The sequence below is a fragment of the Gobius niger genome (assembly GCF_951799975.1).
Source record: "Gobius niger genome assembly, chromosome: 16".
Classification (NCBI taxonomy): domain Eukaryota; kingdom Metazoa; phylum Chordata; class Actinopteri; order Gobiiformes; family Gobiidae; genus Gobius; species Gobius niger.
The window spans coordinates 6,467,721-6,494,013 of record NC_136867.1 but is presented as its reverse complement, the minus strand read 5'-3'; the positions used below and the strand labels follow the sequence as shown (position 1 = coordinate 6,494,013).

At 43.8% G+C, this 26,293-nt stretch overlaps 1 protein-coding gene across 3 annotated transcripts in view; it reads right to left on the bottom strand.

Annotated features, from left to right (window-relative positions):
• The window catches only part of pcnt (pericentrin), a 38,335-nt gene extending 12,698 nt beyond the window's left edge, over positions 1 to 25,637 (bottom strand). For 2 of the 3 annotated variants that reach the window (XM_079573845.1, XM_079573847.1), the window contains exons 1-35: positions 25,458 to 25,637; positions 22,727 to 22,906; positions 21,944 to 22,084; positions 20,864 to 21,013; positions 19,487 to 20,259; positions 19,105 to 19,419; positions 15,681 to 15,918; positions 14,359 to 14,733; positions 14,061 to 14,279; positions 13,035 to 13,130; positions 12,812 to 12,955; positions 12,413 to 12,673; positions 12,231 to 12,342; positions 11,020 to 11,146; positions 10,837 to 10,956; positions 10,696 to 10,747; positions 10,521 to 10,625; positions 10,324 to 10,435; positions 10,214 to 10,254; positions 10,009 to 10,140; positions 9,444 to 9,678; positions 9,247 to 9,364; positions 8,641 to 9,094; positions 7,992 to 8,177; positions 6,965 to 7,036; positions 6,774 to 6,878; positions 6,361 to 6,513; positions 5,868 to 6,014; positions 3,638 to 3,798; positions 3,394 to 3,566; positions 3,112 to 3,284; positions 1,964 to 2,126; positions 1,639 to 1,881; positions 329 to 561; positions 148 to 255 (exon numbers count right to left, since the gene is read on the bottom strand). In XM_079573845.1, the coding sequence (XP_079429971.1) occupies positions 148 to 255; positions 329 to 561; positions 1,639 to 1,881; positions 1,964 to 2,126; positions 3,112 to 3,284; positions 3,394 to 3,566; positions 3,638 to 3,798; positions 5,868 to 6,014; positions 6,361 to 6,513; positions 6,774 to 6,878; positions 6,965 to 7,036; positions 7,992 to 8,177; positions 8,641 to 9,094; positions 9,247 to 9,364; positions 9,444 to 9,678; positions 10,009 to 10,140; positions 10,214 to 10,254; positions 10,324 to 10,435; positions 10,521 to 10,625; positions 10,696 to 10,747; positions 10,837 to 10,956; positions 11,020 to 11,146; positions 12,231 to 12,342; positions 12,413 to 12,673; positions 12,812 to 12,955; positions 13,035 to 13,130; positions 14,061 to 14,279; positions 14,359 to 14,733; positions 15,681 to 15,918; positions 19,105 to 19,419; positions 19,487 to 20,259; positions 20,864 to 21,013; positions 21,944 to 22,084; positions 22,727 to 22,906; positions 25,458 to 25,505 (6,465 nt within the window). In that variant the 5' untranslated portion in view covers positions 25,506 to 25,637. The remainder of the gene's footprint in view (positions 1 to 147; positions 256 to 328; positions 562 to 1,638; positions 1,882 to 1,963; positions 2,127 to 3,111; positions 3,285 to 3,393; positions 3,567 to 3,637; positions 3,799 to 5,867; positions 6,015 to 6,360; positions 6,514 to 6,773; positions 6,879 to 6,964; positions 7,037 to 7,991; positions 8,178 to 8,640; positions 9,095 to 9,246; positions 9,365 to 9,443; positions 9,679 to 10,008; positions 10,141 to 10,213; positions 10,255 to 10,323; positions 10,436 to 10,520; positions 10,626 to 10,695; positions 10,748 to 10,836; positions 10,957 to 11,019; positions 11,147 to 12,230; positions 12,343 to 12,412; positions 12,674 to 12,811; positions 12,956 to 13,034; positions 13,131 to 14,060; positions 14,280 to 14,358; positions 14,734 to 15,680; positions 15,919 to 19,104; positions 19,420 to 19,486; positions 20,260 to 20,863; positions 21,014 to 21,943; positions 22,085 to 22,726; positions 22,907 to 25,457) is intronic. The other variant, XM_079573846.1, reaches the window with a different exon arrangement.
• Between the last annotated feature and the right edge of the window lie 656 nt (positions 25,638 to 26,293).

Below are 26,293 nucleotides of genomic sequence, written 5' to 3'. Positions count from 1 at the left end.
CACAAGTCAGTCAACGGGCAAAAAGTACTCAGCACATCAACCTTTCCTATTATGATCTCATTGCTGTTTAGTTTACTCAACACAAAAGCAGTTGTTATTCAGCGTATCTGGTAAAAACAAAACACAGCATTCAAATCGAAATCTTACCTTCAGTCCTTTGTTGTCAGTACCGGCCGCCTGTCTGAGCTGAGTTTCCAGCTTTTTGATCTCTTGTTGGAACTCGTCTCGCTCATGCTCTCGCTCCACGGCTTGCTCCTGAAAACAAAGCATCATAATGATTAGCGTCCAAAACACGTTTCATTTTTAAGGCCTAAAACAAACCGCTGACCTCTATGAAGTGCCTGTTGTGCTTGAGCTGCTTCTCCAGCGCTTGGACCCTCTGGTGCAGGTCGTCCGAGTGGCTCTGGTGGTGCTGCTCGGTCTCCAGGCCCTTGGCCTCCTGCTCCTCCAGCTCCCGCTCCAATGCTCGGACACGCTGGGACAGGGAGCTATGGTCCTTCTCTGCCTGGCGCTGCAGGTCCAGTCTGTCCCGGGACAAGTGCTCCACCTCTGCCAGTAAAGCTGAAGAAAGAAGTGAATACATCGTGCATATGATTATTTTGTTGTTGTTGTCATTTTAAGTCTAAAGAGGAGATGTTGGGTCTTTTAAACATTCTTGGGTACAGCAGTATTGCCATTCAACATTTTATAATTTGAAATTATGTCCATGGGGGTAGTATTATACAAAATCGATGTTTAAGAGCTTTTTACCATGTTGTAAAGTTGTTCTCTCATCAAAAACAGACTCACACATGAGTAATCTACATAGCCAGGAAATTCCTCCTGAAAACATAGCTTCCCTACAGCCACAGGGGTCGTGGGGGCGTGGATTGGGTGGGAGGGGCTTATGGGGAGATTGCATGACAATCAGGAAGTGAAACTAGAGGATATTTTTGTTGCAGTTGTAGGTTAGAAAATCTAATCTAAAACAAAGTGTAAGACAGGGATAAACATGACAAATGCTGACTGAGGTGAATAATACATACTTCATGTTTTTGATGAGATAACAATATTACAACATGGTTCAAAGAAAAATTAAATAAAATAAAGAAAGTTGATATGTCTCCTTTAATAAGGGGAGAAATCAAAATGTAAAAATCTTCTAAAGCAAAAGGAAAACCAAACACAGCAATGAACAGCAAACCAGTGGTATGCAAAATGTTCTAGCAGTCTTTTAATGGACTATTGGTTTCATTCAAACCCTGAATGAGAAAACAGAAGTTAGCTTTTGAACCCAATTCATTTCCAGTCTATGTAGTTATAAAGCAACACAAAAAAACAAATACAAAAAGGATACATAGCATTAGTTAAGCAACGTAGGTAATTACTAAAACTGCTTCAAGTTTGAAGCTCTTTTTGCATAATGAATAAAAACATGTCTGCAATGTTTGAAATCTCATGGTATCCCAAAGCCAGTTTCAAACCACAACAATCTGCCTCCCCCCACCCCCTTCATCACACACCACTTCACACTGACCCACAAACCTGCGGCAAAAGTCTACGGAGGCTCGATGCATCTGAGCACAGACATTACACAAACATAGTCACAATTTAAAGGTCCTCTTTACAAATGCTGAAATGATTAAACTCTTTGTTTACCTTTCTCCCTCTCCCCCAGGTCGGCGGAGAGGTGCTCCTTCTGCCGCAGCAGGACGGCGTGCTCCTCGCTCAGTTCTTGGTGTTTCCCGCGCAGCATGTCCAGTTCTTTGCTGAGGTTTTGCATGTGATGGAGTCGGACTTTCAGCCCCTCCAGCTCCTCGGCCAGCCTCTCCTCCTGGGCCTCCTTCTGCTGCAGAGACTCTTCCAGGATGGCCTTCTCAGCCACAAAGCCTTGCAGAAGTCCTAAAGGTTTGGAATATTTTTAAAAAAGCTGCTTCCGAAAGGCTCCAGCACATCCAGATTATATGATCGGGGCTGACGTTACCTTCCGTTTTGTGCAGATCCAGCTGGAGCGCGCTCTTGTGCTTGGCCTCCTGGTTCAGCTGCTCCATCAGGAGCTTGTGCTGCTCAATGAACTGAGCAGAGTCGTCCCTGCCCTGACTCAACTTCTGCTCCAGGGAAACATGCAGAGTGTGGCTCTCTTCCAGCTAAAAATAGAAAAGTGTGAGTAAAACCATGCCACAAACGTTTCATCACTGCAGCCAGCCGGGCACATCCAATATAACAAAGACAGATGGACCCTTCATCATCATTCCCGTCATGATTCTCAAACCGGGCCAATCCAGATCAAATTATTTGCAATATTTTGATGCCAACTGCTCATTTGTTTATATTGTTGTCTTTAGAGTTGGGGAATAGTTTGATGGAAAATTTGAGAAAATTGGGTGAAATAACCCTATTTTTCACACATTTCTTGACATTTCAGATGAAACTGATATTGTACATTAGCAGATCTTCCACACCATATTCTTCTGTTTTCTGGTTCTATATGACAAATATTTTAGTATACATATTGGAAAAAGTATAGTTCAGGTATTGCAATCGAAAACCAAGTATCTTTAAAGCACTGGTAATTTTTTTTTACGGTACCCAGCCCTAGTCTTACTGGATAGTTAGTTAATAGAGCTTTAGGCTGCGTCTTCAAAGCAATAAACCAATTGATATTTTAAAATGCAAGATAAAGGGGCTCTTATTTTGTCCATTTGCTCCATCAGTTTTCTGTTCACAAGAGTAATTTTTGCTGGAAAGAAACCAGATTCCTTTAGAACAGGGGTGTCCAAACTTTTTTCATGGGGGCCCGCATACTGAAGCGTACACAGGCTGAAGGGCCATAGATCGGTGGTTAGTGCCGCAAAACCTTTGACTAGCAGAGGTTTAAATTGCGCCGCACACCTTTATTTCTGCTCAAAACCTTCATGCCAGCTCTGTCTCACAGTAAAAGGTTAGTTGTTTGGTTAGAATTGTGTAGAATTATTACATTTCAAATAAAAAGGACTATCTCTGATGATGTGTCCCGATTCAGCAAGAAGGCAGAGGGCCACCAAAAATTGGTCTGAGGGCCGTATTTGGCCCCCGGGCCGCACTTTGGACACCCCTGCTTTAGAACATTTACACACACACACAGTAAAGTACCTGCGTGTTGGCGTGGTTGAGCAGCTCCAGCAGCGTGGCCACAGCGCGGTGCAGTCTGCCGATGGCCGACAGAGCAGCCTCCTCTCCCTCAGAAGTGAGCTTTGTGTCAGACACCAGCAGGCTCTCACAGAGAGCGTGGGTGAGCTCCAGGTCCTCTGAAGACAAGTCAGCCACTGGGAAAAAAATTTGAATGGCTTTCAGTGTATGGATGTGCAGAAGATGCATCTGCTCTATATATAATGTTAACTTTTGAAAGAAACAACCATAATACAAATGCCAAACCTGATTCCTGTGCATCTCTGTTCCCTGTAGAACTTCTCCTGCGGCCTGCTTGTGTTGAGGTCCTGTCACGGGTGCGGATTTTCTGCCCAATCATGTCCTCTGTAGCGATGGTACTCCGCAGCATGTCGACGACCACCCTCCTCAGCTTCTCGTTAGCGGTGAGTAACGAAGCTCTACGGGAGAAACAACATTTGGCATTTTGGCACAAACTTTCATCCATGTTCCGTTTGCCGCTGGAACCTACTTTTCCACTTTGGCGGCCTGCAAGTCATCGGTGAGCATTTTGAGCAGGTTGCCCCCCTCCTGACTCTCCCGCTCTCTGCGCTGGAGCAGGGTGTCCAGGGTCTCCATCTCGGAGCGCTTGCCCTCCAGTTCTCCCTTCAGACAGCCGACCTCTTCTCTGAGCTGGAAGAAAAAAAAGGGTAGGACACAAAATGTTTTAGTTCTTCGTAAAGAGTTTTCAAAATTGCGCATCCATCACCTCGGCATAAAGCACCATAAGAAAAGGCACAGGGTCGTACTCTCTAACTGAACTGGAAAGGACTCGCTCACAGTTGATCGTTTCCCTCTTCTTTTCCCCCCTCACACTCCTCCTTAAGGCACCTGCCCCGGCAAAACAATAGAGTTGCCATGACGACAGCCCCCTCCCACCTCTCAACCGTTTTCATCCAGACCACAAGAGGCTGCGGATCTAATGTTTAACAGCGTCACAAAGCACATCAATGGAAACAAGTGCATAAACAAACCATAAAAAAAATGTCATTAAGGATTAACAGAGAATACTAGAAACCTACTGTAGACATTTAATAAAAGGAAAATGTGTCATGTTTTATTACTTCCTAGCCGTGTTAAATTTACATTTAAAAGCATTAAAAAAAAAGCAAATACTCAAATTAAGTAAGTGCAAAATATTGTATTGCTTTTAATACACACACATGTTGCAACTCATTTTAAAGCAGTACTGAGTTTGCCTGGCTCTGCCATACTCTTCCCTGTCCATTCCATGCAGGGAGTTAGTCTGGTCACGGAGCAATTGGAGCAGTTTGAAGGGGCGGGCCTAACGCGCACAGATTGTCAGTGAAATAAACCAATCGGCGATTAGCGGACGTGACGACAGCTGTGTCCAATTAAACAAATATGAAATGAATATAAACTCACGCGGAGAACGCGAGGCAAAATCCTTGACTACTTCATCCAATTATTAGTTTGGGCTGATGTTAACGTTAATTGAACTAAAAACATAGAGGTGCAGCGAGTGACGTAACCTTCTCATTTCTCTGTGACGGTCGTGATTGGTTCGGCTCGGCCTTAGCCGCCAATCAACAACTTGTCTACCGTGCGCGGCCAGACCCACCTTCTTTCGTGCAGAAAGAAGGTGGGTCTGGTTTATCAGGCTAGTACTGAGTAACTCGTGCCCTAGAGGCCATAAGCGCCACTGCAGGGGTGCAGCAAGTTATGTTTTTTTTTACACATTAATTGTCTGAAGTAAATACTACGCTGACAGAAAAGACAAAGGGAGAGAGGGATATTACACACAGTTACACAATGGAGATACATTTTGTCACTCAAACTTGGCTGTAAATACTGTTAAAGTGGCGCGAGCCCGGAGTTAGCTTTGCCCGTTAGCCTGTTAGCTTCTTCTTCGTGATTCCATTAGTGTGTATTGTGACACGGACCCGGTGGCAGCAAAGTTGCAATTGTGGTTTTCTGGCCAGAGACACCGGGGGAGATGAAAGACCCCCCCAATTAACACTTGTATTACCCCCAGAGGAACTACGAAAGGATTTATCAATGTGAACAAGTTACTTAGTACTGCTTTAAAGAGCGGGTATTCGATTTTTGCAGGTATTTGGTAACACGTCTTTATCACTGTCTTACACATTGTTGGTTAGAAAATGCCATATTTATCTAAAACAGCTAAAACTAAAACATCAAGTAGTTTCAATTCCCGATTTTCACACCATTTCCCCATAAGCCCCTCCCCACCCTGCTCCTCTTGCCCGCCTTGGCAAGAGATTCCAGAGGTGCGGAAAGCATTTCAATATCCACGGTGCAAACACGGGGGAAGCTTCAAAGATCACCGCACCTTTTTGTTCCTTTTTTCTTGTTCTTAAGGGCACAGGTGGTTAAGGAGGGTTTTATCGAGGTTTGTTGATTTCTAGCTCAGTAACATCAACTTTTAAATAAATCTAAATACATCCCTAAAGTTTTTTTTAACCCATAATCGGTATCTTGTGTCCTTCCTCAAAATGTTTCAATCATTGTATGGGTGAAAACACAGGCTGAAAACGCAGCCTTAGGACTAAACGCGATGATTCTGCTCTACAAATAAAAATACTTAACCTTGCAAACATCACTAAAATATCAATGAAATTATCTCTAAATTTGAAAATTGCAGATAACCCCCGAGTACTACGTGAATGTTTGAAACTACTTTGCACAACCAAATATGAAACAGTTAATGCCAGCGGTACCTGGGCCACCACAGCGTCCAGCTGCTGTAGCTGCGCAGTGAGCTGGCTCATTTTGCTGCTGTAGCTCTTCTCCTTCTCCTCTTGCTCGGAAGTGTGACTCCGCCTCAACTCCTCAAGCTCCGCCTCCTTCTGCTCCTCAAACTCCGCCTTTTAACGCAATCAAAGAACAGGATTAATCAAAAGGCATAAACGAACCGAAGGAAATGAACCGTAACAAATCCATCTTCCACGTTTGCCCAGACAAGAGTGACTCCACACGCTGATTCAGGATGGTCACTTGTGCGTTTGAGGGTGGGATTATGGGGAAATTTAAATAAAGCTCCAAAGGGAAAGAGTCTATGAAGTGGTCCAGCTGGAGCTTAGAGCTGTGCCATCCCCCCCCCACCCCTCCCTTCTCAGAACCTCAGAGTCATAATCCAGCCTTACATAACCGCGCAAACAAGCAAATTTGGAAGTTGAGGAGAAATGCCCTGATCCGTGGTGTCGTGTTTACCTTGAGTTGGCCGACCCGCTCCTGCAGTCTCTCCTCTGATTGGGCCTTGAGCAGCTCCACTTCCTCATTCAAGTGCTGCCGCTGCCTGGAGGCCTCCTCCTGCAGCTCTCGACGACACGCCTCCAGCTCCCGCGCCGAGATATTCCTCAGCTCCTGCGGCGGACACATGTCGTGGATTTGTTTGTTAATAGCGCGGCCAGATGCTCACTCTGCCCCCTATAAAAGCCTGCAGAAAGGCTGGACGTACAGAGAGGCTAGAAAAGGATCAACAATAGCAGCGTAATCCCCGGGCCGTAGTGTGGTATTTACACAGGTTCCAGAATGTTTTTATTTCTTAAGCCGCTCAATATTTTGGACCATAGATGACAATTTCTTATTTTTTTTTACACAAAGAAGGCAGGAATAAACCGAACCTGAAGCTGTTCTCGGTGCTGCTCAGTGAGTTGCCCGTTCTCCGCGGCGTATGAACTGGTTAGTTCTTGGAGCGCGGCGCTGTGTTGGTGTTCAAGCTCCAAAACCTGGCAAAAAAAAAAATATTGTTCAGAAAAAGGCACTTGATTTCATGACATCTTTTTTCTAAACAAAACAAAGAAAAGGAACTTACTTGTTTCTTAAGGAATTCCAATGCTTCGCAGTGTTCCGCGTCCAAGGCCTCTTTTTGGGCTGAAATCTCGATCTACAAGAATTGTGAACAAACTGTTATGCCACATGGATTGATGTCAGAGGAAAAGCAGCTTGGGGGGAATGGAAAGGTGTACACTAAGAACAAAAGACCACCAGGGCTCAAACACTGTCCACACTTTAGTTTCATGATTTTAGTTTGAGTTTATTATTTGCAGCAGGAATAATCGAGACTGAGATAATGGAGCTGTCGCTGCTGAGGTGAAAACTAAAGTAAAGCCTACTCTGCAGCATTAGAAGACCCGCTATTGAAACGATCACTCTCTCTGTATCCAGAGAACAAGCCTCAGATATCTCACTGATCACTTAAAAATAGGGGTGTGACAATATATCGTTTTTTGCGATATTTTGCGGGATGAAGCCGAGACCTTTTATTCCGATAGATGGTTTTGATGACATCATGCATATAAATGAGGCTGCAGTCAAGGCAATAGAGGAAAGATCAATTGTTTGGTAGGTTTTATGGTGAGAGGCTCCGTCAGCAAAGAAAACCTACAAAACAATTGATCCTGGAGCGTTATAGAAACCACTGCGATGGAAAGTGGCTGTATGACTCATACAGCTCATACAGCCGCTGGGTCACGACAAGGTCAAATAAGCACAAATATCAACTTTTCTTTTTCCCCGCATAAAAAGAATAATTGTGTAATATTAAAATAAAATATCACTGTCCAATAATATTGAATCCAGTGATTATTATGCAACATGTATGAATATGAATTGAACACAAAAATGGCAGTGAATCCTGTTTGTCGAAAATTTCAGATGCACCTAAATGAAAAACACATAGGTGTACTGGTGCAACCAGACAAAGATGAAGCCCTGAACGTATTGGTCATGTTTAGTTCAAAATTTGAGCAGGTGATACACCTCATTAGATCAAAGGTGCTTGAGGCAACAATTATAGAAATTCCAAAATCTTGAATTTCTCTGCCATTTCCTGCCAGTACCTTGTGCGCCTGAGTGAGCTCCGCAGCCACAGCGCTGACTTTGTCCAAGTGTCCCTGTGAGAGCTGCTTCCTCAGCTCCTCCTGAACGCTCCGCTGCTCCGCCATCATCTGCTCACGCTCAGACTTGTGCCTCATCAGCTCCTGACAGTGCCTCTCCTCCAGCGCCATCATCTCGTCTCGCAGAGTCTGAGGGAAAACAAGTGGAAGTCATTGTATTCATAACAATTAGATTTGATTAAACTTGGACTATCTTAAAATAGGACGCCAATGGAACATGCAGATTTTTTCTTGCCTTTGACATTTCAAGGAAATGTATTTTTATTTTAAGCAAAATACTTAAACTTTATTTCAACGTTTAAATACTGGCTGTAGTGTGGAGGCTCTGCAGTTGTTGAAAACTCCAATAAACACAGGGAAATTAATCAGGTTACGTTTTTTTGATGCCTTCATTTAGCCTTAAGAGCGGAAGCAGAATCCAGTACTGTAGCCACTTACAGTACAGTACAGCTATGTGTTCTATGATTTACAGGCTTAGCCACTAAGTTAAATTAACACAGGAACAAATCAAGGAGTGTGAAAACATCCTTAAGCCACTGTATATGTAAACCAATTACTCCCATTCAAACTTCTATGATACTTTCTCTCTTACTTGCACTTCTTTGAGATAAGTAGCCTCCAGTGTATCCATGTTCCCCAGCATCCTCATCTCCAGCTCGTCCCGGTCCTCCTGGTGCTGGTGCTCCAGCTCTGCCTCCTGTGCCTCCAGCTGAGCCTGGCTCGTTTCCTGGAAGGCTGCCTCTAAGCTGGCCAGGTCGAGCTTTCGTTGTGAATGGAGAGCCGCCTCCAAGGCAACAAGCTCTGCGTTGTGCTTGCCCCGGAGCTCCGCGCCCATGGCTGCCAGCTGCTCTCTGTGACTGGTACTGAGGGCGTCCAGCTGGGCACTGTGCTTGGCGATGAGGGCGTCCAACTCCTGTGAATGTTTCGTCAGTGTCCGCGCCTTCTCCTGCGCCACTTCAGCTTCATGCTTTTCTTTTATGTCAGCCAAAGAGAGTTCATATTTCTGGGATAAATTACGCTCCAGTGCAGCCTTTTCTTCCTGATATCTGGACACAAAAGAACTTATTTTATCACACACAAACATTTCAGGGAGCAATACTGTAATGAAGAGAACAGAAAGGAAGTGAAGGTGAAGCACTTGGTTAAATGCTACAAAAAGTAAATTTGGCGTCATATAGGCCCATTAAGACTACAGTACCTTTGTTGTGCTTGTTGCAGCTTCTGTTTGGCGTCTTCCTCCACGCTGTTCTTCGTCTTCTGCAGTTCATTGTTAAAGTGGTCCTCCAGTCTCTGCCTGACTTTGAGGAGCTCTGGGCCTGAGACACAGAGTGGCATGTTAGAAAGAATGAGGAACCTCTGCTAAATTTACCTCTAAAGAATGTGCTCAGTCCTTACCGTTATCGCTGTCTAGCGCAGCCTGTAGCGACCGCAGCCTGTTGTTTTCTTCTTCAAGTGCTTGTTCAAGGTGGGCCTTCTCTCTCCCAAACTCCTCTCTCAGAACACACAGCTCAGACTCGTGCTTCTGTATGAGCTCGGCTTGGAGAGTAGACAACCTCTCCTCCACATCATCCCTCTCCTTTTGCAGTGCATCCTCCAGATGGGCCAGCTCAGCAGCAAAGTCTTCTTTCAGCTGCAGCGGTTCAAACACACACGTCACAAGTTGAAAAAAGAAACTGGAACAGAGCCTTTGAATCAGGTTGTTGTTGTTTTTTTTTTATGGGATATGGGATTATTGATAGGATTTATTTTCTAGATTAATACATTTGTGCATCTTTTCATTAATGGTGAACTAGCAACTAGTTGTTGAAAGTTGTGAAATGTTTTTTTTTCACTTAACCCCAACTAAACACTTTCAACATGTCATATCTGTGGACATCTATTAAAGACTTTATACCGGTTTACAGTTTAAACAGAATTTGATGAGAAATGGTGTCTGTCTCTGCATGAGTCAAACAAGCACCTTGAGAGTGCTCTGTACGTCTGCCTTGTGCTGGTTACTCAGGGCGGATAGTCTGCTCTCCAGAGCATGGATGATGTTCGTACTGTTCCTCAGCTCCTCAGTCAGACACCAAGTTCTCTGCTCCACCTCCACCTGCAAATATCAAAAGAGTTAGTCAGGAGAAATCTATATGAGCAAGCGGACAATGTCAGTTCAGTAGACGTACCTCTGTCTGCCGGGCGGCTTCCAACTGGAGCCTGGTTAGCTCTGGAGAAAATAAGTGAGGTTACTTACATGGGACGCTTTTAATTTACTCATTTACGTTTCTTTTAGTACCTCTTAGGTGGCTCTCTGACAGCCTGGCTTTGAGTTGTTCCATTTCTAAAGCCTGACGAGACTTCTTCTCCTGTAGTTCCTGGTAGTACTGGTCTGTGAGGTCTGAACGAGCCTGTTTATAACAAATACAGCACAGGCGTAAGCACAGTCTTTACAGAACATAACTTACCATCCACAATAAAGCAACGGGTTCACACCTGCCGCAGTTCCTCTTTGAACGACTCGGACATGGAAGATCTAAGGTCAGCCAGCTCCATTGTATGTTTCTCTTCCAGATGATGCCGCAGAGAGTCAACCATCTCCTTTGAGAAGAGAAAATAAATGATCGAGCGATTATATTTACAAAACCTAACACCGCTTTTAAACGCTTACCTTTTGTTCAACGTCTTCCTTTTCCTCCTCAGCGGGACAATTTGAGAAGTCACTAAAAATGCAGAAATATATAAAGTCTTAATACATTTCTAGAAAGCATTGTAGAACATTTGCTGCGATGTCTCTGCCATTTTGGCGTACCAGTCATTTGTCATCTTCAGCACAGACTCCTCCAGCGCCCCCTCGACCATCCTCAGCTGCAGCAGAGCGATCTCCTCCCGATAGCCCTCCGCTGCTGCATGCAATCTCTGCTCGAAGTACCTAGAGACATCCACACTTGAGTATATTGCACATAGAACGGCCATGGTTCGAAGAGTCTCTGACCTCCTCAGGCCCTCCAGCTCAGCCTCGTTCTGCTGCCTGATTTCACGTTTTTGTTCAGTAAACTCCGACTTCAGGCGCTCTATGTCCTCCACTTGAGATGAACGAGCTCGCAGCTGCTCCTTTAGCTCTGAGGTACGGAAAAGCAGAAAAAATGACAAGCCTGAAACAATAGTTAATAAATCGACGTATCGTTCAATAAATGACAGATCAACACTGTCATCGTTATTATGGTAACTCCCTTTTTACTTGTTTCAACAAATCTGTTTGAAGCCATTGCCCCTAAATTGTTGAATTATTTTCCCCCGTTTCTACATGTGGCCGAGACCGATGATTCTTTTAAGAAGTATCTGAAGATGCTTCAGTTCAGAGGAGCTTGTTGACAAGGCTGTGATTGTTCTTATACTAATTTGTGTAATACTTAGAACAAGTGAATAAAAAACAACTAAGTGAAGCACTTTGTGATTTTATCTGTGAAAAGTGCTATATACATAAAGTTTCGTCTTCTTCATTAAATTTATGGGTTAAATTATTTATCCTATTTTTGTAATATTTGGGCAGAACTATTTTTATGAAGTTCATTTTAGAAGTAATTTAGGTTTTATTGAGCTTTCCAATTTTTGAGTTGTGGTCCTCAATAATATCGTTTCTCGCAATGTTTGTTTTTTGCCTAAATATATATATATATAGTATTTAGGCTGGAAACTATAGTGTTGCTGACGAAGCCTTTCCGATAAGCAAAACGTCCAATACTTCAAATACAGACTACAAAAGATGACTCAAGAACCTTCATCAAACTCAATATATAATTATTCAATAACTTTTGATAAAGATCCTATAATACAGTATTGTTTTACTGAGGCTTTGGCAACTGAAAAAGAACTGTAAAACCTGGAGCAAGCTAAAAACAGAGGCTGCAAAATTGCTAATGTGGGTCAGTTGTCAAACAGACAGATTGGTCGAAGTGAAACCCAATATCTATGTAGTGGTGCCTGCATCTTACCAAACAATTACTAGCATAGAACGTAAGTCAGCCAGGTGAGCAGAGAGAAACATTATTTAACATTTTGAAAACATAAAATTGATTAACTATGCCGGATTACGACCATGTGTGCACATAAAAACAATCCGTCCGTGTTTGGTTTGTTTGTGATGGAAAAAATTGTTTTGGCTAAAAGCTCCTGAAAAGTCGTCAGCTAGGACTCTTTACTCACCTCCCAGCTCCTGTCGACTGGTTCTCATGCTCTCCAACTGAGTCCACAGTTGACCCACTTCCTCCTGCGAGCTTTGCTTCAGAAGAGCCTTTTCCTTTTGCAAATTCAAAATCTAGAACAAACGTGGCATAGTGGTTATTTTTTTCATGTTAAAAATGACGCGAATAAACAATATGGTTTACCTCTTGCTGCAGTTCGCCCTCCTTGTCCTGTAGGCGGCGCATTTGCTGTTCCTTGTCTTGAAGGGCAGCGTTGTGACTGGCCGCCGCCTGCTCCAGCTCCGTCTGATGTCTGACCTGGATCAGAGCCCTCTCCTGGGTGAAGGTCTCAGTCATGGAGGCCTGGATCTTACCCAGTGCCGTGTCCTGGGAGAGCTCCTGCTGGGACTGGTGGGCACAGGTCAGGCTCAAGCGCAGGGCTTCCAGCTCCAACATCTTTTGGGCCTAAGAAGACGATCGATTCATGCGTTTAGGATTTAGCCACAAGCAACACTAGAATAAAAAAGTCTGCAGGTCCAAGAACAGCTTGAACAGCAGTGGTCTAATGTCTAGTATGAAATAAAACGTCCTGGCCAAGTCTACCTGAGCGTGCTGCATTTCCACCTGGTGCGCTGCCTCCATGCTCTCCCTCAGCTCCAGTGTCGCCTCTGTTCTCTGCTGTTCCAGCTCTTCAGCGTGTCTGTCGGCTAGCTCTGCCATCATCCTCTCGTGCTCCCGCTCAGTCACCTGGCAATTGTCAAGAGCACAACGATTTCAAAACAGCAGGTCATGTGTTAAATATAAAGATGACTCGAGTATGTTGTACCTGTTTGATGAGGTTGATCTGTTTCTTCTGTTCCTCTTCTAAAGTCGCCCGCTGCTCCAGGAGCTGGTTTTGAAGCTGGGCCTTCAACTCCGAGGACTAAAACACAAAACACAACAGTGCTTACTTTGTGATCATTTAGGAGTTCATTTAAGTCTTTAAAAGGTCAAGGATGATTCACTGCCTGTTGTGTGGTTACAAACAGACCTCTGAAATCAAAAGGTGATGAACTTAAAGCAGTGTATGCTCCAGTGGCTCATCGTAAAGATGGGTTGTTCAAACTTCATCGGGAATTCAGTACTCGAGCATTCCATTTAGTTTATACAGGTAGCAGCCAGAATGTGCTTTGAATGCTATATTTATATCCAAAAACTACATTTCAAACTGTACTTATTTTATTTCATAACATCTGCAAACAAAGTGCAGATAATCACAATCTTGCACTGCTGGTTAGAATACGAAATATTTATTTGAAACGGCTGAAACAAAATATACTGTAGTTTCACTTCCTGATTTTCACGCGATCTCCCCATAAGCCCCTCCTCTTACTCTGCAGTGGTTTTAATTAAAACAAAATATATATGTAGATATATATATACACCGCCAGCCTGTACTGTTGTAGTGAAGCTATGGCAATGCAATATTACTATGTGATGAAAGGCTTAAGCTTAGCAAAGGATGAGAGGTGAGGAAAGCATCTCCAAGATACGTTGGACCTGAACATGATAAAAAACATGAATTCCATTACAAGAAATGAGAGAGAATTTCAATATTCAAACGCAAATTGAGTCACGTTAAAAAGCCATATTCATCCTAGGAACAGATACGTGTTCTCGCAGTGCATATAAAAGCGTGTGTTAGGAACACAGTGCCATTTGCTGGACAAAGGCTCGCGCTGCACTTTCAGTGGTTTTGTTGACGTGTCCTCGTTTTCATATGAAAGCAGATCGAGAGAGGACGAGACTGCTGCGCTTTCCTTGACATTACCATGTAAACAGTGCCCATGGTATGCTGCAAGTTCAGACCTACCTCTTGTTGGTGCTTGTGTTTCAGCTCAGTGATCTGCTGTTGGTAGGACGTCCTGACCATCTCCGTCGCCTCGTCCACGGCCTTGCACTGCTTCTCCATCAGCTCCTTCACTTCCTTCTCACTCTTTTGCTTCAGTTCTTCCAAGAGACTCTTTACACCCGAGAGCTGCTTGTCCTTCTCCTGCCTCTCCTCCTCCCATTTCTCCCTTTCTTCAGTCACCTAGAAGACACATTTTAAGAATTAAATAAAGAGAATCATTCAGACTCTTCAAAACACTTTGAATTGTTTTTTTTTTTACCTCCGCCTCCTTAGATCTCAGCAGGTTTTCAAACTGCTCCAGCTCCTCCTCCAGAACCTGCTCCATTTTGTTGATTCGTTCGGCCATCTCCTCCTTGTCTGCCACAGCTTTGGCCTGGGTCTCCTCCAGGTTGGCCACATTTTGGGTCAGGCAGCCCACTCGAGATTCCAAGTCGCTCTTCTCCTTCTCGGCCTGGTCCAGACTGGCTTTGCTCTCGCCCAGTTCGAGCAGAAGTTCAGCCATTCGGGTCTGAATGCTCTGCAGCTCTGTTTGGGAGCTTTCGAGGTCCTGCGTGCTTTGGTCCAGCAGGTCTATGACGGTTTTCAGTTCCTGTTTAGATGCCTCCAGCTCAGATTTCAGGTCATCACAGAGAAGCTGGGAAGAGTAGGGGGGAAATAAAAGATCGAACAGGGAATTTTACTCTTCTGTTTAGCCCATAGGCTTCAGCAGCTAATAGCAATGCTTTGTCCATTTTTTCCACCGTCTAATAAGAAATGGGGGCAGGCTCCAGAAGTTCCTTGCCCTAGCTGGCGCAAATTTTAACATGAATGAGCTTCAGTTAGCCCGCGCTCAACGCTTTGGGGGAAGCCACCCTCACTTAGTTCATCGCTATTATACAGTCTATGGTTTAGCCTGCAACTTTATACTGAAGACGGTTTACATCCTTTCAAAACACAGTTCCAACAATAATAAGTACTAGTAGAAATCAGCTTTCCTGAATAGCTTTAAAAATTGCATTAAAACTTAAGTACTTGAGAGTCATTGCGGACATCAGCTCCATTTTGAGTGAGGCTTACGGAATCATTAAGCCTGCACGCATTTAAAAACATCAGGACAAGAACAACGCTGGATTTGAAGGGGAGGTGTTTGAGGGTTAAAAACTTCACCAAAGCAACTTGGCTGGATCACTTTGATCAGGGTAGATCTACAGTCGCATGCCCTACCTGGACCCATGATGCACATTCTGTTCAACTTCTTTAATTAATGCATTGCTCGTCACTTTTTTAACCAAAACAATAATGAGCCAAAAATTAATAAAATGTATATGTTCCATTCCTGAAAATAGACATGCTTAATTTCATGTTTATTTGACCTTAATTCTGTCAGCTCTACTCTGGACCAGTTTGAACTTCTGTAGAAGATGAGACCAAGCTTGTTGACCATTTAGAAGAGAACCCGGCAGCAGGTTGAGAGAGACACAAACGTAACAGGATTGTATCGCAACGTTCTGCATGTTTAGCTTACCCCTGCTTTAGAAGTCTTTTGGCCCATTTTCAATCACACTACATTATCAGTGACATATCTTCACAAAAAAAAAATACCTGAAGTGTTTGGAGGCGGTCTTCAGTCGCAGAGCCTGAACCCTCTTTAGTCTGCAGTGGGGAGAACATCAGCAGGTCCTCCTCTGCCTGGTCCCTGTCCTGCTGTAAGGCGCTCGGGCTGGTCTGCAGCTCCTCTCGGTCATTGCTCTTCAGGAAACTCTCCATCTGAAGCCTCTTCTCTCTTTCCTCCTCAAGCTCCAGCAGGGCCTCCCTGAGCTCCTCCGTCACTTGAGCCCATCTGAAAAAGAAAAAAATCAGACTACTGAATACATTTGTTTGTCAATTTGTCATTTTTTTCAATAAAAGCTTAGCTGCCATGTCATTAAGACTACATTTCCCACGAGCCCCAGCACAAATATTGCAGCCCCTTTCCCAGCGTTGTAGCGATGTTAATGCTGACAACTTTTAACGGGGGCTTTCCGCTCTTTAAACTTTTTTTCAACAAAGAAATGAGCAGAGTGAAAGACGAAGGAGAGCGCGGACACTTCTGAAACAGTAGAGCAGGGGTGGCTAACTCGTCAGAGACCAAGAGCCGAAATTTTCAACCTTGATCCTGTGAAGAGCCACAAAGGCACCGACCATTAGTGAGATCCAGGGGTGGTACTTTATTGTGATTAAATATAATGTCACTGTTATATTTAATCACAATAAACTATAACTTTATACATTTTCAATAATTGTATTAGATGTATTGGTTTTACTCCTCACCAAGATTGAAATAAATATATATTAAATAAACTGACATTTTGTTCTGTTCTGACTGGGACAGAATTAGAATTTTTTTTTTTTTTTTTTTTTTTTAATGCTGGGGTGTGTTTGTATGTGGGGCCCTGCCCACTGAGCCCCCTCCTCTGATTCGCCCCTGGCCTGAGCGCTCAGTGCAGCTCGGTTCTGACTGGACTGCGCAGAGAGAAGGCACTATAGGCTGCACAGTGCACAAAGTTAATAAACTTTAATCAGGAGCCTCTGGAGGACGTCTGAGGTTCTGTTTTAAGTTGTATTTGTTACAGCTACAGTCACTTGTGAAAGAAAAGTCATGACTTTGCGTATTTCCGCAGTACGCGATGTCGCGCTTCGCATCATATGCTTCGTTAGAGCTCCGCTTTTTTCCATTTCCTAATTTTGATCTTTTTCTGTGAATATGAGGCCAAATTTCATCAAATAAAGAGTAGGCTGATCAGAAACCTGAAAAGCACAGAAGCTGATCCCAGAGCCACGATCTGCCTGCCTGTTGTTTAACCTACATCCTGCTGTGAGTGAGGCAGGCACCTTTTCACGCCGCCTGGAAAACGAGGGTGATGCGGGCTCTCATTCGTGTGGAGATGGAAACCGGGTCTGTAGGACTATGGTTGGATTTTTGGTCAAGATTCTTAAAGACTGTTTTACAGTTTATGGGAAATATGTACCAACACTCTTGTAAAGAGCAACATTGTATTATCCAGTCATGCAAAGAGCCGCACTCTGATTGGCCAAGAGCCGCATGCGGCTCAAGAGCCGCGTGTTCGCCACCCCTGCAGTAGAGAGACTGTCTAAGAATGAGAGGGTAAACTTTTTGTTCAGCGACTCATGTACCGGTAACGTTTACAGCCACATGAAATAACAAAGCGAACATCACAACTTGCAAGAATATCCAAATCCGTGTGTAAAACATCAGGTGGTGACTGAAGTGAGGAGATGTTGTCTCGTGCAACATCTGACAGATGCCCCTTTCTCTCACCATCTCACCATCTCTCTCCCAGAGCGTCATAAAGCGCCCATTTGCTCACAACAACTAGCACAAAGTTAAGTTTAGAACAGACACTGTTCAGTATGTTTCTGCACGGATGAGTCTGTGTTGGAGGAAACATTTAAATTCTGAACCTAAAACAGCTGCAGTGAACCACTGTGACAGAGGCATAAAGTGGGACAGATGAAAAGTTCAGTCTGATGGAGGTCGCTGTGTCATTAATTAATAACACTGTACATGAATTATTAGTCAACATGAACTTATTACACTTTGAGTTTGTATTTCTAACTTGAAAATATACAACAAATAGAAGCCTTATGAAAACCCCTGGAAGCTTTTAAAAATGTGGCTGGTTACTGTGCAGTATATTTAAAGGCATATTAAAGGCTTATCAAATAATAATAAAAAGTCCAATCAATAATTAGTCTATCTAAAGGCGTTTTGTGTGTTTTGGCCTCCGACCAACCAACACTATGTTTACATTTTTGGCCCCTGCTCCAAATGACACATGGTGACATCCCTGGGACATCCTTGGAGGATATTAATTATAAACGAACCAAATTTGAAGTTTGATGTATTGAGATAGGAAACTATAGCTGTAAACGATATTATTGAAGACCTTTTAATGCCATGGAAACCAACGCAAACGCTAAGACTTAGGGTGTATTCAGACCTGCACTGTTTGGTCCACTTTAAACGGATCAGGGTTCGTTTTGAACGCTGGTCCGGATTTTTTATTCAGGTGTGAATACAACAAACGAATCCTGTTGCGGATCAAAGAACCGGACCGAGACCCACTTTTTCAGGTGGTCTCGGTCCGGCTTCCAAACGGACTCTGGTCCAGTTTGCTCCAGGTGTGAATATAAACCACTGTTGATACGAAACAAATGCGGGATACATGCGCCTTTTTGGGCTTAACACCGTAGCAAGGCACCGTGAGAAAAGTTATCCCTTCGCGGATGCTAACGCTAATATTAGATGGATGCTACAAACAATGAGCCATGGACAGACCTGGAGCCTCCTGGATATTTGGGCAGATGCACAAACACAACTGCGTTCGTGTTTAGCGAGAAAATGAAGCAGACGGGCTTCGAGCGTCTCCTGAACAACCGCGGTCGTCGCAGCGGTGTCAAAGTGGAGAAAACTTCGCCAAACTTAAATGAAAGTACGAGACGCATTAAAGAAGAGAGGAGGATCAAGACCAACACTTTGTTGACATAATGGAAACAAACAGCTCAGCAGACGACCCTTCATCCGCACAAAACTCCTCTTCCACCAGCTGCTCCGGTGAAGCTGAGGTTAATGGTAAGTGGTTTAGCCTCTCACATTTCTTTTATTATCATATTAAGCGTCAAATTTTCATTTTTATTTCATTTGTTGTGGTCCTTGCTGTCCAATGGGAGCCTCGATTGTCACACACGTGTATGTGTTTACAAAATATAGTTCTCTCGCAAGAAGTACAGTCTGAATACGAACTGCACCAAACGGAAAAAAAAAGTTAGCTTCTGATCCGGAACAAACAAGCGGAGCAAAGGACTTTTCTGGTCTGAATACACCCTTAAGGACTTAATCTTAAAACATCCCACAATAAACATGAAATGCAATACAACTTCATTTGGGTAAAAGATATAGCCTTCAATTAGAAAAATGGGGACGAAAAGCAAATAAAGATGATAAATACTGTGCCCAAAACAGTACCTGCTCCTGGCCTCCTCCAGCTCCTCTGCGCTCTTGGACACCTCCTCACTCAGAACATTCAGGTCTCGGTCCTTCTGCGCCAGCTCCTCGTGCAGCTCCCGACACTGCTGGTACAGGAGGTCCTTTTCCAAGTGAGTGTCCCCCGAGTGACCCGAGCTCTTACTGACGTCCAGCTTGTCATCCTTGGAGTCGTTGAACCACTGAAGCGGGGGCTCGGCGGCAGGCAGGTCGTGAGCGCTCTCGTCGACTTCCTCCAGGCGGTTCGAGATGGAGGACAAGGCGTGGTCGGCAAGCACCTCGCTGTTCAATTCAAAGCTGAGAGCAAACACATTCTCATTAGTTCCAACGCTTTTAGCTCAATAACATTTTTTGAAAAACCTACCTGCAGTCTCCAGACACGTCCAGCTGGTCACACGGTTGGAAACTTTCATCGACCTGCGAGGACTGGGAGAAGGCGGGCGGCGCGGACGACAGGTAGCGCTCCATTAGCACGTCCCCCGTTAGCGACACGTTTGCGCTATCCTCGCCGGACCTGTTCTCCGTGTTCGCATCTCCGCTGTCTCCTGGATTAGAGTCGCTGCTCGTGAACCCTGCCCTTGCCTGGTTCTGCCTGTTCTTCGACGCCTTCAGCCCGAGCACCTCTTCTTCTCTGAACTTCAGCTCCCTCTCCCTGTCCTCCAGCTGCTTCTTGACAACCTCCAGCTCCTCCCCCAAGCTTCGGACTAACCGCGCCGAGCTGGCAGCCTCTTCATTAACCGCTTCCTCTTCCTGGAGTCTTTTTCTCAGCTCTGAAACTTCGATGTTGAGCCTCTCCTTTTCCCTTTTGTACTGCTGCATCTCAAGGCACTGCGACTGGAGATCCTGGAGTTGCGACGAGGTGCGTTTCAGCTCCTCTCGCCACTCTCTCCTCTCATCTTGAAGTGACAAAACAGCGCTTCTTTCTTCTTGGAGTTCGGCTAAAATGCGCAGGCTTTTTTCCTTCTCGTTCTCCAGCTCGAGCTTCAGTTTTTTGACGATAGCGGTGGTTTCGTCATCGCTTTCCATGTTGGATCCTTCGACATACTTGCAGTCCGTCAATGGCGCGTCCTTATGACTGGAGTCTGAATCGGAGGAATGTCCATGTAGGCCTTTAATGCGAGAGAACTCCATGCTTGTCTGAAAGAATTGTACAATAGATCAAAAATACATGAATACGCTTGTCGGATTGAACCTGGTTTATGGATCGTATCTGTCCCTGCTGTGTTTTTAAAAAAAAGGCTAGTTTCCTTATTTCCATTCTATTTTGATCAGGGGTTCTGAACCTGTGGAGTGTGAAACAATGTCAGACGTTGTGAGAGGTACTGAGAAACTGGTACTGATAAAAGTTCACCAAGGACCGAGTTGACTTGCATTTTCTTGTTTGGTTGAAAGCCCACTGCAGACAGCAATGTGAATTGTAAGTCACAATAAAACCAAATCACCATTTCTAGCCAACGACCACCTAAAACCAATGGCAATTCGAGTGCAGAACAGCTGAGAGCAGGTTTGGTGAAGATTTACGGACTTTAAAAATTCAGAAAATGATTTTAGATTCCATGTTGTGGTACAATATCAAGGAAATACAAATCAGAGCGCTTGAGTAGTAGAAAGAAAGTTCAATCTTGCCTAGGGCGCCAGTTTGGCTAACCCTGGCCCTGGCCCTCAGTGTGAAGTTTGAAAACAAACTCCACAATGTGGCCTTTTAATGTCCCAAATAAAAGCATTTCCGTCTCCTTCGTACCTGATGTAGCTGCCTTTGAAGAGCTTGGATTTGCCCCGTCAGTGACTGGGCCTCCAGCTGAACCTGGTCCCTGCTGGACAGCGCCTCCTGCAGGTTAGCACTGAGTTTGGAGATGATCTCATTCCGCTTTTCTACAGCCTCCTGCAAGAGCTAAAACAGAGAAAGGCCAAGTCAGGTCATGCATGTTTATTTTAGTTACAAACATCTTGAGCATCCCAGTAAATCCCAACAGTTCACTGATAAAAACAATGACAACAATCTCTGAATTGTTCAGTATTTAAAAAAAAAAACTAGGACAACTGTGATTAAACAGGCATGTCTTTGTTTTCCATAAGGAGACAGTAGGAAATGTAAAATGCTAATTATGAATGCTTGATGCTTAATTAGGGCATTTGGGCAGCCATGCGAAAAAAGGCTTACAGGAAATCAAAATGTGCTGAAGTGGTGTCCTATAATCCAGCAGTTAAAGACACAATGTAGAGCATTTCAACAAAATACTAGCATTTATTCCATTACAACCGTTATTAACGCTGAAAAACACCACATTAGCATTGTCATTATCTAGCTTTGGTATTGTGGCCAGTTTTCTTTTCAGTTTTGCAACATTTTAGTTCATTGATCCGAGTTGATCTTGTGAAGCAGGATTTTTTGGGGGTTCAAAGCTATATCAGGCTTAGAGAAGAATTAGAAAAAAAAAACATCTGAAAAAACCTTCAAAATATTGAACTGGAAAGTTTGGAGTCTGTAGGACCAACTAAAGTGGGGCTGTTGTTCCAAGAGTGGAATGAAACCCCTTTTTGAGAAAACGGGCTCTTAAGTTTATCTTTAACCATAGCGGTCTCCCAAACAGGAAATGATCAGAACCGCAATGACGCTGGTCATAACTTTCACAGTTCATGTGGACATAAAATGTCAATATCTGTGAATGAATCAGCGTGGGAAAAAGTCCATTGCAGTGCAATGTTTAAGCTACTTCCTGGACAAGATTGACCACTGCATGAACAATCGTGTTTTCTTTTAACCTTGCACATCTTGCCATAAAAGGCCTAAATAAAGTACTAAAATGTTTAAGTGTCCAACCTTGAGCTGCTCTTTGCTTGTGAGCGCAGCGAGGTCTTCTTCTTTCAAGTCTTCTACGGGGAACAGGCTTCGCTCCGGGGAGGGAGATGAGTCACTTTCAATCTTCTGCTTGACTTTCCCCTTCTTGGGCCTTTGATCAGCCTAAAATAAGATTGGCACAGTCTTTTGAGAATCACTGTAATCACATAAATAACATGATGACCCAGAAATCATTATCTGTGTCAATAAAGAGGTGAAAGTAATGCACAAACGTAAAAGGTTTAACATTGAGCCTGCAAAGTCCACTCTTGAATTGACTTTGAAGCACAAAAAAACACAATCTTTTGAACCAGAGTCACTAAAAAAACAATGAGACTGTTCCCTCCACACTTTGCTTCCTGTCAAACCTTTCCCGTAAAAGTGGAGTAAACACTGCCGCAGTCAATCACGTCCACGTCGTCATGGCAACAGACCCCACAGGCACGGTGATGGTTAGTGACCCATTTCTCTCATGTATGTTTACTGAGTGGGGGCACACACCACTTGTTAGCATAATGTGACCAGATGAACTTAGACAAGTGGAGAAAATATGTCCAGTAAGTCACATTAAAACTGCATTTTGAAAGGCTCAAATTAGCACCGGTGCAAGACAACATTTAGGAAATGAACCATTTTCAAAACTCTGTGCACCAGAAAATGTTTTACTTCGTCATCTCCTCCATTTCTTCTTTGCAGATCATCGGAATAATCTGCCAAGTTGACATGCAGTTAGAGAGACTTATTTGGTTAGTAATGCCATCTCACCTCGCTTTTGCCATTGCCCCTCTCGTGGTGGCTGTTGGCCGAGGCGGGCGCATACTCTAGGTGGCGGTCTTGCGCTGGGCGGTCATTCTGCGGCGGGACATCCTGGCTCTTCCCCTTCTGCGCCTTTTTCGCCGGCCCCGGCCCGCCGCCCTTCGCCCGCTTCTGTCGGTAGCTAGCAAGCTGCGCAGGAAAGACAGCGACAGGTACACGGACACGTAGGTTAAGACGGCAGAGCACCACCAGACCAGCAGCATGGTTTCAGTTCCAAGGAGAGGTCGAGGGAGGAGAGAGAAGTGTCCCGAGACGCCGCCCGAAAGGGGGAAAGCACCAGAGGGGGGGGGGGATTTCACAAAGATCTTAATAGGGAAGAGGTTTTTAAGATTTGAGAGGAACTATTTGGCAACATCTTTAGCTCAAATAAGCAGAGGTTTGATTTTTTATGATTGAGAAATGATGCCGATGATCATTTAGTTCCTCCATTGATCAGGAGTTGAAAGTGAACTATTTTTGGCATTATACAAATAAATTCAAGATGTGGTATTTGCTTGGAGAAATCAATTCAGATTTGGTCATGGATCGGATTAAACCATTTGGTGAGCCCCAACTCATCAGCAGACCAAAGTGGAAATAAAAGTCACCAAGTATTTCACACAAGGCAATTTCTGAGCAAATAATAATCATTGGTTAAATAATAAATATTTAACCAATGAGGAGAATCCAGTTGGTTACACCCATTAGTTTAACTTCCAGTGCAGACTAGCGAGGTTAAAAAATGTCAAATGTCAAAAAAGTCTGTAATAAATAGGATCACAAAAAGAAAACTTCCTGCGGTATTGATTTGATAGAAATCCCACTGAAAGCGCTCCCGCCGTCTCGTTCCGAAAAGCAGCTTATGCCAGATTATGGCGGAGCAGAGGGGGCATGGAGCCACAGTGTTACTCCAATATGGAACTGCCCCATCGGCCGCCTGCTCCCTGCAGCCAGCCCTGCTCTCTGCCCATGACACAGGTCCTTCAGGATATAACTGCACTCCCCCGCTCTGTCACTGACAGCAAGTGAAGAGTCCATGTGTACCGGGACGGCAGCATGCATGGTTCTAAGCTACAGGGGAGAAGGGTGGAGAGAGGGAGATGCATCCACAAAGAGGAGGAGACTTGGCAGTGGACAGGGGCAGGCAGCGCCCGCTCAATTCGGATTATGAGCACAGATACTTTGATTGGCGACATAGAAAAGGCTGTCAGGGCAGTGGAAGGGTATATTCCAAATTCAAAACATTGTTAAATAATGTTGGATAAATGTAACTAATTGGACACTCAAAAGTCAAATTAGGTCAAAAAGTTTCATCAAAACAGATCGTAAAAGATTTGTAGATTCATTCAACTCAAGTCACTGTTTTATTCGTGCTTGATGTCTATGTTAATTTAAAAAAAAAAAAAAAAAAACATCCTTGGTGCATGAGCCCTCTCCTCTCCATCTGTCTCCGTGAGCATTCACATCAAATATGAAGCAGCTCCAGCAGATGAGCCGTGTTTGGCCAAAGGCTTTTTGTGTCACTTCTGAGCAAAGTTAACCAGCTGGACAGACCACACCGTGACCAAGTTACATGCAACCGTGCTTCGCTGCAACATCAAACTGTCAAATAACTACAATGGGGTGTTGTTTGGTCAAGATTATGTCCAACACGTATCACGAAAGCAAGCTTTTAAGTGCTGCACACAATAGTAATCCAATACTATGGCAACACTAACCGTCACAAATAGTGATGTGGTGTTTGCGACGTAATCAGCTAAAGCTCAGGCTTAGTGCACCACCTGATGGTCTTCTATCAGCAGATCACAGTTGCGTGCAAGTTGGGTAGATTTTTCCCCACAATAATTATTACAATAAATTCTGCTGTTGTGAAAGACATGGGGTTAATATGTGATAGACCGGCTATAAATGAAACACACAGAGATGCCAGGAAAACCCAACTGCAGCCAGCTACCATGTCCTATACTCACCGACTGGACTGAAGACTTGCTGGAGGACTTCTGTGCATCAGGGATATTATTACGTTAGCAAAGATATGCCAGTGTGTGTTTATCAATACAGAGTATCATCAGTGTGTCGCACAGCGAGAGTAAAATGTTACAGCAGAGGCATTTCCCTGACAGCAAAACAGACTTTGTGTCAAAGCCGTCACTCTCATGTTGAAGCACTATTGAAGTGTTAAATGCGTGCTCAGTACTTTTGCATATAACTAGGAGCCGCACAGTAATGTTAACATAATAAAGTAGGATAACTAGTACTAGCACAATCCATTTGGTGTTAATAAAGGGCATAACGTTAGATAAGCATCATGCCATGACTGTGTGTGTCAATAACTTTTTATTTTTTAATTATTTTTTGTATCACGGAACTGTCAGATGTTGGTACGCATTGTTTCATTATTCATACCAATGTAAAGCTAGGTAAGGACCTGTATGCCCACTGAATCCTCCGTTCATCTAAGCGCAGGCATCTATCCTATTATCGTTATCGAAGTCTCAGAGCACTGGAGCAACACACCAGCGCCTGCTGAAATAAGCTTTCTTTTAGCATTTTGGCCTCGCAGATATACCAACGCTGAGCAACGAGTAAATCTAAGCGAGTCCATGCAAATGTAAACACTGGGCGTCGGTAGCTGCGGACAATCACAAAAGAGTTAGCTAAAAGTGCTAACAACCAGTAGCGTGGGTTGAGCATCACAAACCTTAGCTCTTCCAGCTTCTAGTTTCCGTTGGCGTTCATCGTCATCCATGGCTCCGCTGCAGTTATATTAGGTCACTGCCAGCTCGTGAAAAAAGGCACCAAAAGCATGTCTTTAACACAAAAGTTAGCCTTGTTTGAGCTTCCTTCAGTCAACTGTCAACAGAGCGCTGCGTTGAGTATGGCCGCCAAGTCTGCTTTGACCCGCCCTCATAGTGCCTTCTTGAATAAACGGACCAATCAGATGAAGACTTTCAGCAGTCTCAGCCAATGGGAAGCCGCAGACAGGTTTCGCATACTTGAGGAAAGTTCAATCAAAGTCCACTGTCTGTGACCAATCAGGTCAGTGGGTCCGGGTGAGTGACAGGGCATTCATCCAATTAATGGCCAGAACAAATATCCCGCTGTTTGAGCGTTTCAGTGAGTTTGTCTGAAGTTTCTATGGCAAAAGGAATACTACTCCCCAGCCCTTGTACAACGAAGGAAAAACAAAAAACAGTTCTATATATTTTAAACCCCTTCTGGACAGTTATTTGGCCTTTGTCTCGAGTAATCTTTTTCACTCATGTAAAAGTGTAAAAAAAAGAAAAAAAAGAAAAATCCAAATATTTTTTTTTCCTGTGTACTATCTCATAATTACAAGATTTATTTTCCGTTTTTCGAATTAAAAAAAAAAATGTATGGAGTACTATACATTATGTATTATGATTTTTTTTTTTTTAGATGGTAAAGGTCTGAAAATTAGCTATCTAGGCTAGAATCTCTCCAGTCACATTCAGATACAGGATTTTAATCTAGTGTAATAATGTCACCATGTTAAGGCAAGAAATTCATTGTGGC